At 40.3% G+C, this 13,060-nt stretch overlaps 1 protein-coding gene across 2 annotated transcripts in view; it reads left to right on the top strand.

Moving 5' to 3' along the window:
- SPRED2 (sprouty related EVH1 domain containing 2) overlaps nt 1-13,060 on the top strand; it is a 121,536-nt gene that overhangs the window by 81,228 nt on the left and 27,248 nt on the right. For both annotated transcript variants that reach the window (XM_027131853.1, XM_027131854.1), the window contains exon 2: nt 5,489-5,666. In XM_027131853.1, the coding sequence (XP_026987654.1) occupies nt 5,489-5,666 (178 nt within the window). The remainder of the gene's footprint in view (nt 1-5,488; nt 5,667-13,060) is intronic.

Below are 13,060 nucleotides of genomic sequence, written 5' to 3'. Positions count from 1 at the left end.
TAAATTGATCACAAAGATAAAACACATAAAAGCTCTGCTGTATCGTCTGGGGGAATGACTCTGCATGGGCAAGATGAGCTGCAGCATCTCAGAAATGCAGGGACACTATGAAGATTGGATGAAGAGCCTGCTTTCTTCTCTGGGTGAATCTGGTCCCTGGCAGAGGGCCTTGGTGCCATGCATGCAAAGTTATGGTGTCAGTACCTGTTCGAGGTACCTGGATGCTCTTACTAGCAGATATGAGGGTAGGGCTGTTTCCAAGACCACTCTCCGTCAAGTGTACTTCATGGCTGATTTCATGGATGTTAAGTTAACTGTGGGGAAGCCTTTTTCTTGAGTGGTCTTAGCCCACTTTTTAGCTCCCCCAACTCTGATATCATGCAAGCCAGTTCTCTTTAAGAAGCAAACACTTGATGTTCAGAAAAGTCCTTCTCTGCTTCGTAGTGGCTGCTCATTTGCATTTGAGAGGAGAGCCAGGTGCCTTCCCCAGAACTGGCTCCTGTGGGGTCTCGCACGTCTAGATGCTCTTCTTACCACTGTTGCCCGTAATGGCCTAACCATACGAACAACACACATTTTGTTTGACAGGAAGCGGGCAGAGCTAGTGTTCTACCTGTAGGGGCTTGTACAGAGCTGAAAACCACGTTTCCACCATGCATAAAACTCCATTATGTACAGCTTTCCTTTCCAAACTTTATAAAGTTTGGATTATATAAATTTCTAAAACCAGCGCAGCCTACTTAAAAAAAAATTCTTAAGTAGTTGATACCTACTAAAACTCAAGAAACCACCACCCTTTTAAATAGAATACGACCAGTCTCTTTGGCTCCTCAACTCATTTGATTCTGCCGAAATATTTTGTTGATCCTTTTTAAAAAGATGACAAGACACATATATTTCACACACATACGTTTTACACATACATGTAATACTTTATATATACATAACAATTTGATTAAATCAAAGAGCTTTTTGAAATCTGTAGGCTCAAGGAAGACTGGGGGTGGGCCGGGCGTGTGATTACAGTGAAGAGAGGTCCTCGTCCCCCTGGAGGACGTGGTGTTATATTTGGCTCAGCTGGCGGCTGGCGGTTGTGCTGGGACCAAAAGGGAGCCTGACAAGCGGCGATCTGGACTAATCCCTCTCAAGGTCTGGTGACGTGGAGAAGGATGGAAAAGAGGCCTGGGAGGAAGTGAATGTAATGTTTAGCATAATGGAGAGAACCCTGTGATCAGATAAGGGCTGGCTGCGTGGGGGCGGGGGCGGGGGGAGTATTTATGGCGGATGTCAAAGTTCCAGGCTCTATCTCTGAAGCCAGTGGGAGAGCCAGAGGAGCAGAGCGCCAGTTCCCACATGGCAGACGGACTGCTTCCCTACAGGTGTGCCTGAAATGTAGGCTCAGACCTGTTCTTTATAAATCTGCCTTGCATTAATCATTGCTGGAGGTCCGTTTTGGATGCTCTCCTGCTGTCCAAGGCCCGACAAGCCTCCCTGCCACCCCGTTCTCCGACAGCTAAAAAAGGCAGGCAGTCAGGAAACCCAGTCCTCATGGGCCAGAAAGGCTTGTCTTTAAAGGACCTGCTTTTGTAATTAAAGTCAGCCTTTCAGCAAAAATAATTATGATGGCTACAGTTGACCAAGCTTCTTTGTATCAGGCACTGGACCTCAGTTACTGCCTTTAACCCTCAGGACATCCCAGCACGGTGTAAGCTGCTTCTTCGTGTTTTGCAAATGAGGAAACTGAAGCTCAAAAAGAGGCTTCTTCAGCTGCTGAGAAGGTCAAGGCAGTGCTGACCTGTCTGGCTTTGAACATTCTTTACAGACACAATGCTGCCTCATCACTGTTTCCTACAATCCCTTTGTTTACTTCTGTAACGTGGCCCAGACAGGGCCTGGTTTGAATCTGGGGAGAACAGCTTAGAACATAAATGCCTGAGATGCAAAACTACTTGTGCCACCTTGGAATCAGCACCCCAAAACAAAAATCTAGCTTTAAAATTGTTCTTTCTCTCCCTCCCCATCCTGCCATGGGCTGTCACCGACCTCTGTTGCATGTTGAGTGATTGCAGGACAGCAAGTCCTGTTTTTACAAATAAGGCTGCATGTGGGGAGTGCAGAGCTTTGTCCTTCAAGGAACCACGTTTGGCCAGATCCCCAGCCCAATTTGAAAAAGCCAGTTTTACTCAAAATGCATATAAAGAATGTAGTGGTGTTCAGGTGGTGGTCAGACACCATTTGTAATGACATTGACTCTGAGGGTCAGTTTAACTCAAGTTCAGACACTAGGGAGGGCTCCATTCAGTTTGTGTTTGGACCCACGCCTGGAACTTCACCAGGTCCTAATCAGTTACACCAGTTGAACAGTTGAAACTTTCAGAAGCATGAGGTGATTGTTGTTGTTGACAGTAGCGTTTGGGGGGATTTTCTAACGCATACCTGCAGCATTTTTCTTGTGCACATGAAGAAGTGCATCTGCTTTAGCCTCTCCTGCTTCATCCCGCACCCCACAGACAAACCCCCGCATCTGGCTTAAGCATGTTGTTTAATTCTTTCCAGAAAGAGGCAGGGAGGGTGGGAAGGGAGTTTCTTCCTTCTTTATACCTTTTTGGTAGTAGAGTTCATTGTCCTTTCTGTTCTGGGCGGGGTGAGTGCCTGAATAACGTAAATACACCGCGGATAGGAAGCAGTTGGCATGCGGCCATGCAGCTGGATTATGCAGACACCCGTCGCAGCTTTCAGTGCAACACTTTATCCCCCTGCCTTGTTTTCAATAGTCACTTGCCTCAGTTAATGCTGGCGATTGGGGTTGCTGCCAGAGGAGATGGGGGTCTTCTTTCCCCCACTCTCAACACCAGGTCCTAATCAGTTACACCAGTATTAACAGTTGACCTGGTGTTCAGCTGTTAAACTGGTGTGACCATAGAGAAGCGCACCACAGAGAAGTCTGTGCCCTCGGGAATGGGCATGGAAGGAATCAGGGCAGGAAAAGAGGATGCTGCAGACCACAGTCGAAGGCCAAAATGAAGAGCCCCTGTCGTCTGGAAGCCAGGGGCTGGGGTATTTGTTTGAATCTCTAATAAATGATACTCTTTGGAAATAAATTTATGGCACCAACATAAGTAATGCAAACTTCCCTTTTTCGTGTTTACTTAATCCCTTCAAAGGAAGGGAGAAGAGCACACAGCCGCAACAAAAAAAAAGTAAAAGCATGTTTTAGCAAGAGGCGTGTAGAGTTTCAGTTACTCACCTTGGCCATTTCCTGTTGGGATGAACCCACGGTACATTCACAGACGATTTGAGAAAGCTGTGTTTCATACTAGAGAATTACACATCCTGGGAACCCTTAGTTTTTCTAGAATAAATGGGGAATGTGGGGGAAGTGTATTCTCAAATTGTGTGTATGTAACTAAACAGATATTATAAAATGTTCTTAATCTCTCTCATCTAAAGGAATATGCATGTTGAATCCTGAGGTGAATGGATTAATGATAGAAACCACGTGACTTTTTAAATTCAGTTTTCCTGTTAATGAAAAGGAAATCTTTAGCCTATCCCCAGTTAAGCCGTTGTGGCTCATAAGCAAATGAGTATTGAACACTATATTTTCTCAGAGATTTTCTTAGCTACAAATAATTTTTTAAAACCTGTTTACAAATATTGTCTATTTAACCCATTCATTCCTCGACCTACTACATGAAAGACATCACTCTAGGTTCTAAGGATATAGCAGGAAACAAAAAGGGCAAAGTCCCTGCTCTCATGGAGTTTACATCCTGGTTGGGAAAAGTGGGCAAACGGGGCAGATGTTGATTTAGTAGCATTTGAGAGACAAAGCGCGGTGAGAAGATGTAAGAGGGATGGAGGGTGCTGCTTTATATAAAGTGGATGGAGAAATCTTCTCTAATGAAATAACCCTGGACAGAGACCCGAATGAATTAAGGAAATGAGCCTGGTTGGTGTGTGGAAAGAAGAGTGGGAAATGGGGTTTGAAGAGAAGGAAATAACGAGTGCAAAGGCCCTGAGGTAGGGTGCTTAATGCAGAGGACCATCAAGGCCAATGGGACTGAAGTGGGATGAGCAAGGAGGAGAGTAAGATATGCACTAGATTTTGACTCTTACTCAGAGTGATATAAGAAGCTTTTGGAGAGTTTGAATAGAATGTCGTAATCTGACTTACCTTTCGACTTCCTTAGAAAGTTGGGCAGGTATGGGAAGTAAGGAGGCCAGTTAGGAGGCTGTCGCAGTCGTCAGAGAAGTGTTCTGGATATATTTCAAAGGAAGAGCCAGTTGGGAATCACGAGTTCAGTCTTAAACGTGTTAACTGAGGTGACTACTAGATGCCAAAGCAGAGAAATCACACAGGCAGTTGGTTTTACTGATCTGAAGCTTAGGGAAGAGGTCTGGGTGTGTAAATGTGAATTGGGGCACTGTTAGCACATGGAAAATATTTAAGTGGAGTCATTGGCCCTGGCTTAGATCATGGATCGTTTAGGCACAGTTAAAGGAGGGGAGGCAGCAAATACTGGTACCAAGTAGTAGGCGTGCTAGTGGGCACCGGTGCAAGGTCTCTTCTGAGTGTGTCTGTTTTCTCAGTGAAGGCTCTGAGCACTGGGCCTGGGGTGCATAGAAAGAGAGGGTTCTATGTTACTCTGCATCTTTGTTTCCCTAGAATCTGGTACAGTGCCTGGCATGTAGAAGATGGGGATGTATGTTTGAAGGATTAAAAAAAGCAATGTTGTTCCAAGAAAGAAAACAGCAAGTGAGAATTTAATGGCCTTGCCGAAAATCCAAATAAGTTTCGGAAAAGTGATGAAGAACGAAAAGAAGCTAGAGTTGGTCTCTGGAGGGGAAAGAGGATTTTTGGCCAATGTGCAAAGGAACTTATTGCGAAATCAAAGTTTAGACTGGAAAAAATAAAATCATAAACAGAAGGCTACACATGTGTAAAGGGTATTTGAACTGAAATATAAATGATCGCACCGTGAATTTGTGATTTAGGAGTGGGCTATCGTCTACTTAACGCTAAATCAGAAGATTATTATCCTTATAAAATGTTAAGCCTTGGTCATTCATTATAAACCAAGTTTTAAGGGTTGAAACCATAATGTCCTCTTAAGTTAATAGATTCGTCTTTCCGAACTTATAGATACCAAACTGTAGATAGAAGTTCATTCGTTTTATTATTAATATGTCCACCTAGAAACTGGAGAATGTTATGCTTGCATACATTCTCAAAGATTCACAAATATTTTTTAATGACTGGGCGTCTTTTTTTTTTTTTTTTTTTTTTAAACGTACTTTTATATTGAGTTTAAGAGTTTGGGTTTTTCCCTGAACATTGATACAGGCTATCTTTTAAGGTTGCTGCCAGGCGTAGATTTTCTTTTGATGAGTCCCAAAAATGCTGGCTATGGTCCCCTTGCACTGTGAAACGTGTCCTCCAGCTCCAGACCATTGTCATGCCCCATTCTTCTTGTTGTCGTTTTAGTGACAGCTATATTGTGCGCGTCAAGGCTGTGGTTATGACCAGAGATGACTCCAGCGGGGGATGGTTCCCACAGGAAGGAGGCGGGATCAGTCGCGTGGGGGTCTGTAAGGTCATGCACCCCGAAGGCAATGGACGAAGCGGCTTTCTCATCCATGGTGAACGACAGAAAGACAAACTGGTAATGGCAGACGTGCAACGCGTGGGTTAAATTAGCAACGACTGATTTCTTGACATTAAATCATAGCCCTTTTCCTGTAGGTATATTTTTCCTTCTTTCTCTGACTTCAGACTCTTGCAAAAGCTTCCAAAGTTAGAATTCACAGGGCTGGCGCCAAATTGCAAAACCTAACCTTGGCTTTTCAGTGAAGTCACTTTGTACTACACACCGTATAACTCAGATGCTTAGAAGCCGTGCATTTGGCTGTCTTATTTGCGTCTTGATTAATTAAGCTGTCTTGCTGTCACTGTAACAAGATGTTCAAAATGGAAGTACGCTCTTTATTATGAATCACATCGTAGTGAGCTGTAAAGTCAGAGTTTTTTTAAACATTGGGTTTATTCATGGAGCATGCCATCAAGGTTTGGATGGTGAGAGATAGAATGCAAAGAGGAAGTGTCGTCTGACGTTACTTCTAAATAAATGTTTATCTCAAAAATACTGCAGCTTCTATTTCATAAGCTAATAAACAAAACACTTTTGGGAAAAGAAAGTAACAAAAAGCAGCGGCATTACACTCCTGTGTAATAATTCTACATGCTTAAAAATAGGCACTTTGGAGAGTAATCATTATCTCACAAAGATGGGGGCGTTGATAGTTTATAACATAGTTTCATGGAGGGACTGGATGTCCAGTTCTTTGTTATGAAGGAATCTATGATACGAAGGAAAATTGTCTGTTTTTAATTGGTGGCCTTGAATCTGGGAGAACATGCTCCTATCTGTATTTGATCCTGGAATGTATACTCCAAAGCCAACCATTGATTCAAAATGTGCAGGATCTCAACAGAGAAAATACAAAGACACCACAGGAATAAGTCAGTGGTACATTTGAGACCCTTGACAGCGGCATGTGTTGAGTTTTATGTGCTGAGCATACAAACTTAATCTTCTTCTGCAACCACTTCTTAATGTTTATAAAGGTTACAAAATAAGGCAGAACAATTTCTAAATGTTATATATGGATTAACAGAAATGGTATTTTCACACTTGATTCATTTCTGAAAATGAAATGAATGAAAATTTAAAGGGAGAATATAGCTCATTTTAAGAAACATGGCCATTCAAGAAATTCCTTACATAATAGTCAAATAATTAAAACATTCTTGTTTATAAGATATTCACAATAAAGGCAATGTAACCACACTAACAAGGAAAAGTAAAATAACTACCTTTTAGCCAGCATTTACCTAAGGGCTGAGTACAATGCTAGCCCTTTAGTTGAGATGTATCATTGTATCCTTACAGTAGCCTATATAGCTATAACTGAAGAAACTAAGATTCAGAAAGACTCCTTGTTCTGGATGACCCATCTTGGGGGCCGGGAACCAGTATTTGATATCCTGTCACTCTGACCCCAAACTGAGCCAAAGTCGCATGTGCATAACCACCTGTAGCCCTTTGATATAGTTTTTTTTCCCTTTGTGCGTATTTTTATTTTTACCTAGCTGTAATCAGAGCTCGTAAACAGTTTTATATCTGTGTGTGTGGTGTGGTTTTGTTTTGTTTTGTTTTTTTGGGCCACATGGCATGTGGGATCTTAGTTCCCCGACCAGGGATCGAACCCTTGCCCCCTGCAGTGGAAGTGCGCAGTCTTAACCACTGGACCACCAGGGAAGTCCCTAAAGTTTTATATCTCATAAGATATTCTCATAAGAAATTTTTCATGTTGCTGGTATCAGGTTGATTTTCCATTGTATATTTGAGGATCTCCTTAGTGTCATATGTTAAGATTCCTTCCCTTCCCACTACCCCCAGTATTATCTACCTGCATTTTCCACACTTATTATTTACTTGGAATAATTTGAGGGGTCAAATTTTTATGACTTTTGATACTTGTACAAACAGCTGCTACCAGCATATATGAGAATTTTCTTTAACACACTGAGGGTCACATATTTTAAATCTGTACCAATTTGATTAGAGTAACAGTGGTATCTTGTTGATTAATAATGAGATCAAATGTTTTTCTGTTTGTTAAACAGTCTTAACTGTGAATTATCTGTCAGTGTCCTTTCTGTATTTACCTTTTGGGGCCTGATTTTTCTCCTTGATACGTATGCCTTCTGAGTATAATAAAGATACTCATCTTCATCTATATATTTGCAGATATTTTTATAATCTGTTGCTTGCCTTTTTTATTTTAGTTGGGGTTCTTTTCCTACAAAAATTTTGCTAGAAAATTTTTTTTCACTTTTTCCCTTTTTATTTTTATTGCTACTACTTTTGTGTTAGCAAATTATTGTGCCTGAATGGTTACATCTTTTTAGGTCTATTTTTTCCTGGTATTTCTGTGGTTTGTCATAGAATATGTCAACCTGAAATAGCCTTTAGATTGTCTAATTCAGCCCTTTCATTTTATAGATACATTTGTAAACTTGTATCGTACCACCGACTTGACCATAGTAATTGTGAGCGTCTACAATTTTGTTTGAGGCCCTTTATGTAAATAACCTCAGTTAAATTCCTGCAACATTCTGAAGGAGGAGGATACTATTGATATTATCTACACTTTGTAATGGGGAACCTCAATTCTCCAAGAAGTGATCCATTTCCCCAGTCTGGGGCACATAGTCATTAGCAGAGCCAGCACTGGGAACCATTTCATTGTGAAGCCAAAACCTGGTCCCTTCATACCAGCTCTGCATGGGAATAGGACAGTCCTGGCTGTGGACCAGCTTCTGTTGTGTGTTGCTGTTGAACAAGGATCGTGTGCCTCATCCCCTCCCCTGTCATGTTTCTCCATCACCTTCTCCCTCTTCTTGTCCCCCTTACATTCTGTGACTACACTTCTGGACTTTTATATATTATATCCACTAGTAGTTAAATCACACACCCATACACCCAGATGTGCTTCTGCATCTTTCCATCCCTCACTGTGCCTGTTTCACACTCCGGTAAATCCGGGATTCCTAACACACAACCCCACACACACTTACGGCAATATGGTGACTCCTCCTTTGGCCTCCAAGCTTACGTAATGCAGCATTTCTGCCCACCGGAGGGTATGAATCCTCCTGGAAGCTGTGCAAATGGGGTGGGGTTGTTGAAGGACACCCCTCCCCCTCAGTGGTGGAATGGCGAGGAGAGGGTGGAGATCATTTTGGGAATACAGAGAACGGATGGTATCAGAGTTCCCAGTATTCCAACCGGGACAACCAGCCTTTTCTGATAGAAACTGTTGTCAGTGGTTTTTCCAACGTAGTGCAGTTCTAGAATTCAGCACATTGGTTTTTGTTGTTGTTACTTCTGTGTTGACGCCTGTGAACTTAACTTCCATTGTTTCTACGGGAAAAGTCTGTGTTCCAAATATCCATTCACAAAGTCGTTATTTGGATAATTTTTTGTGAGTCGGAGACAATCAAGTTTTCCTGAGAAATTATATGTAAACTAAAAATTTCTGAGTTGAATCTTATTTTAGATAGATTAGAGGATTTTACTTCTGAAATGAATCCTGTGAGAAACTACCTTATGAAGGTGAATCACAAAATCTAAAAGGTTGCATTCCTTTTAGAAGGAATGGTCTGTGAGCGCTCCCACACACATTTGGTGGGAGTCACAGCCGGCAAAGCTCTTTGAAAGGCAGTTTGGCAGGATATGAATTTAAAGTGTGTATTCCGTTTTACTTGGCAGTTCCACATCTAAACCCTATCCTATGGAAATAGACAGCAGAGCTTTATGGATAGCTACAGTTATCGGAGAGTTTTGGTCTCAGAATCCCTTTACCCTCTAAAAATGTATTGAGGACCCCAAAACGCTTTTATCTTGTAGCTTATAGCTACTAATATTTACCATACTAGAAATTAAAACTGAAATTGTTAAAAAATCTTAAACAGTAGTGTTAGCATAAATGACATTCTTTACAGGCAAGAATAGGCAAATAACTATATAACTATTTTCCAGAAAAAAAATAATTAGAAGAATAGCGTTGCTTTGCATTTTTGCAGATCTCTTTATTATCTGACTTGATAGAAAATAGCTGGATTCTAATGTCTACTCTCGCTTTCAATCTGTGGCCATATGTTTTGGTTGAAGTACATGAAGAAAATCCAGCCTCACACAGATATGTAGTTGGAAAACAGAAATATTTTAATAGCCTTTTCAGACCATCGTAGATAGACTTCTTTGATGCTACACCAAAACTCGGCTTGTAGTAGTTTCTTAAATGTGGACTCTGAAACCATATCAATGACCTTTTTATACTCTATGACATTAAAATCCACTGGTTTATCTTTCTCTTTGCATGGATCTTTTACTCATTCCTGATTTTGTAACGTCATGCATTGGTCATTTGGAAAATAATGGTTTACTGAGTTAACCATTATTAACTTCCAAATGTTGATACATTTAATTCTACAATATCAAAAAATCACGTTTCTTAATATCACCACTGATCTCATTAGAAAAGTCTGAAGTATTGGGAAGCTGTCCAAAATTCTAATTTTCACTTGAAAGTTGAAGTTTCATTATTGGCAACAAATACCTCCTCGTTCTCCTTGAGGTGACAGGCTCGCTGTGTTCATCTTCAAGAAAATGTCGGCCAAGTACCCAAGTCTGAATAACCGTAGTTCACCTGTAGGCTGTTCTTTCAAGTAAACCTGGCGATCCATGAGGAAAGTAGTTAGTTCAACTCAAAACTGCAGCAATTACGCACCTTTTTCCTTGAGACAGTTGTCATTCTTCCCCATGCAGTAGAAGTAAGAAGGCTATGAGAGATACTCTTCCCTTTTCTAATTACACATTTGTGCAAATCCAGAGTTTCTTCCCATACTTCAGCCAAAGCAACGTATTACAGCGGATCAAATGCAGAAGCAGATATGAGAATCCAATTATGTGTACTTCCCATTTCATCACAGGAGATGAAAGATGTGTATTCACAGGTCAAGATGTAATAATTTTTAACTGCTCCATCAAGTACAATCCTACGTAAGACTGGCCTTTTTTACTTTGACCACGTGACAGTGGTGAATCCGGTGACTTTGGTACTGTTGGTGCCACTGCCTGGCCTTGATTCATGCCTCAGCGCAGCAGTTTTACCCACCATTCCTTTTGCACCATTAGCAGAACTGGCAACACAATGAAAAAACAAAAGTATCTTAATATATGAAAATAGTTTTGCCATCCCAGACCCCGTGAAAGGACCTGGGGGTGCAGAGGGAAGGCTCCCAAGAGACCAAACTTTGAGAACATGTTCAAGGACGTTCATTCCAGCATTAGACAGTGTAAAAGCAACCAATTAGAAATGACTTAAATGCCCATTAGTGTGGAGAATGGCTGAATAATTTTAATATAGCCGTACTGAGGAATATTATTTATGCAGCCACTAAACAGAATCCTTTTTACCTTCCTGTATCTCCAAGACACATTTTGGGGAAAAAGGCAAGTTAAAGACCAATTTATAGGCTTGGCTACATTTAAACAGACTCACACACACACACTTACATGCATATGTAAAGAAGCTGCAGGAAGGGAACTGGAGTTGTGTCTACCATACTGACAGTGGGCAGTTCTGGAGAAGGGAGAGGCGTTGAGGGTAGGGACGGTGAGATGGGCAAGAATGGAACCTTCATGGACTCACCTAAATTACTTAAATCTTCTACAATATGGATTTCTTGTATCGATTTTTTTGAAACCTCCAACAAGAATATATAATCACTTTTTGTCTCCCCACGCATCTGATTTAAAAAGCTATTTTTAAAAACCTTTCTCAACTTTTAAGTCAATGCCTAAACTTCACTTTAGAAGATTGATACCTATTATGCCAAAACTTTACTAGAGGGGTTATACCTGTTAGGAAGATGAAAGCATTTGAACGTTTTCATTTTTGTCATTAAACTTAGATAGGTAATGATGTAATTTTGTTTAAGAGAACAAAGAAGTGGTATCTGGCCTCCTCCCCCTCACATAATTTAGGTGGCTGAACTTTACTTTTCTAAGAACTTATTGCACTTCTCTAGGAAGATGTACCTTTGGAATAATCTTAAACACAGAAAACGTCAACCAAAGACTAATTTTTTTCACCCAAAAAATAGGGAAAAATCCAGAAGTCTTTGTTTTTACAAAAAAGTTTATTTTGAGACTTTGCATTGAGACTATTAAATTCTAAAATAGATAACATTTGTTGGTTAAAATTTGGATATCCCCAATTTGGAATGGGGCTGGGCTGACATTTAATCATTGTGCTATTCTTAGGGGAAAATGGCCATAGTAAGCAATTTAATCATAAATAGAACTGTGCGAGGGGACTGTTGTCTTCATTCAATACAATGGAATAAAGTTAACTGGGACTGCTATTTGATATGCCAATTTGACTATTATTCTCATCTATTAAGTTAGGGAACATTTATTAGGCAATGTTTAATTTCTGTTTGCCTAGATGTATTCTTGAAAGTTGTACTCATTTAAAGATATTCTCCCTAATTGGAATTTTTATTAATTTAGGCAGGCCTTGATTCTTTCACTCAGTTAAAAATTAATAAGATCAAAAAAAAAATTAATAAGATCTCATTTTGTTAAATGTAGAAGTTTGCCAGAACAAGATCAAAGCTAGTAGAAGTTAGCAAAATCATTTTGATATATATATAATGGAACCATAGAAATAAATATTGTCAATATTTTGGAGCTTTCCATGAATAAAGACTGGAGTTTACGTTCGCATGATCGCAATGCCTCTTTTATTCTATAATCTTAAACTCTGGTATCTCTACCCGCAATAGCACTCTACATACAGAGGGAGTTATTTTATAAAACATCTTGATCTTTTACAGTCTAGTTAGGGGAACAAAACTAATGCACACGAAACTGGTAGAGAATAATATGAAACCAAGGACTAAATTGTGAAGGTGACAAAAACGGAAGTAAATAAAAGAGTAAAACATAGTGCGATATACTGGGAGGCGTGTGTGGCCCTGTTAGGTTTCTTACTGTTTGGTGTTTTCAAAGCATGTTCATGTGTACGTTCATTGATAATGTTGGTGTTGCTTCCGCTTTAGAGATAAAAAGGTCAAAGGTCTAAGCCAATCTGCTCAAAGTCATAGCTTAGTAAAAAGGCCGTTCTGAGACGAGATTGCTAGAAATTTGGAGATTGTTCTAATAATCCAGATAAAAGGTTAGTAGAGACCTAGATCACGGTACTGGCAATTGAAACAGGGTTGATACAAAAGATGTTGAAGGAAAAATGAAATGACTTGGTGATTAATAATACGGGGGATAGAGAAAGCCGAAGAGGCAAAAGAAAACCACAGAGATTTGAGCCAGAGAGAATGAAAAGAGAGGGGTTGGCATTGCTAGATAAGGGGAAGTTACTAGGGGCAGAATTTTCAGAGCAAGTTAGTTATTTTCTCAGCTTGTTGAAT

This window comes from Aethalodelphis obliquidens, unplaced genomic scaffold, assembly GCF_003676395.1.
Source record: "Aethalodelphis obliquidens isolate GAN/ISIS:26980383/991018 unplaced genomic scaffold, ASM367639v1 scaffold40, whole genome shotgun sequence".
Classification (NCBI taxonomy): Eukaryota; Metazoa; Chordata; class Mammalia; order Artiodactyla; family Delphinidae; genus Aethalodelphis; species Aethalodelphis obliquidens.
This window is presented reverse-complemented; position numbering and strand designations above follow the sequence as displayed.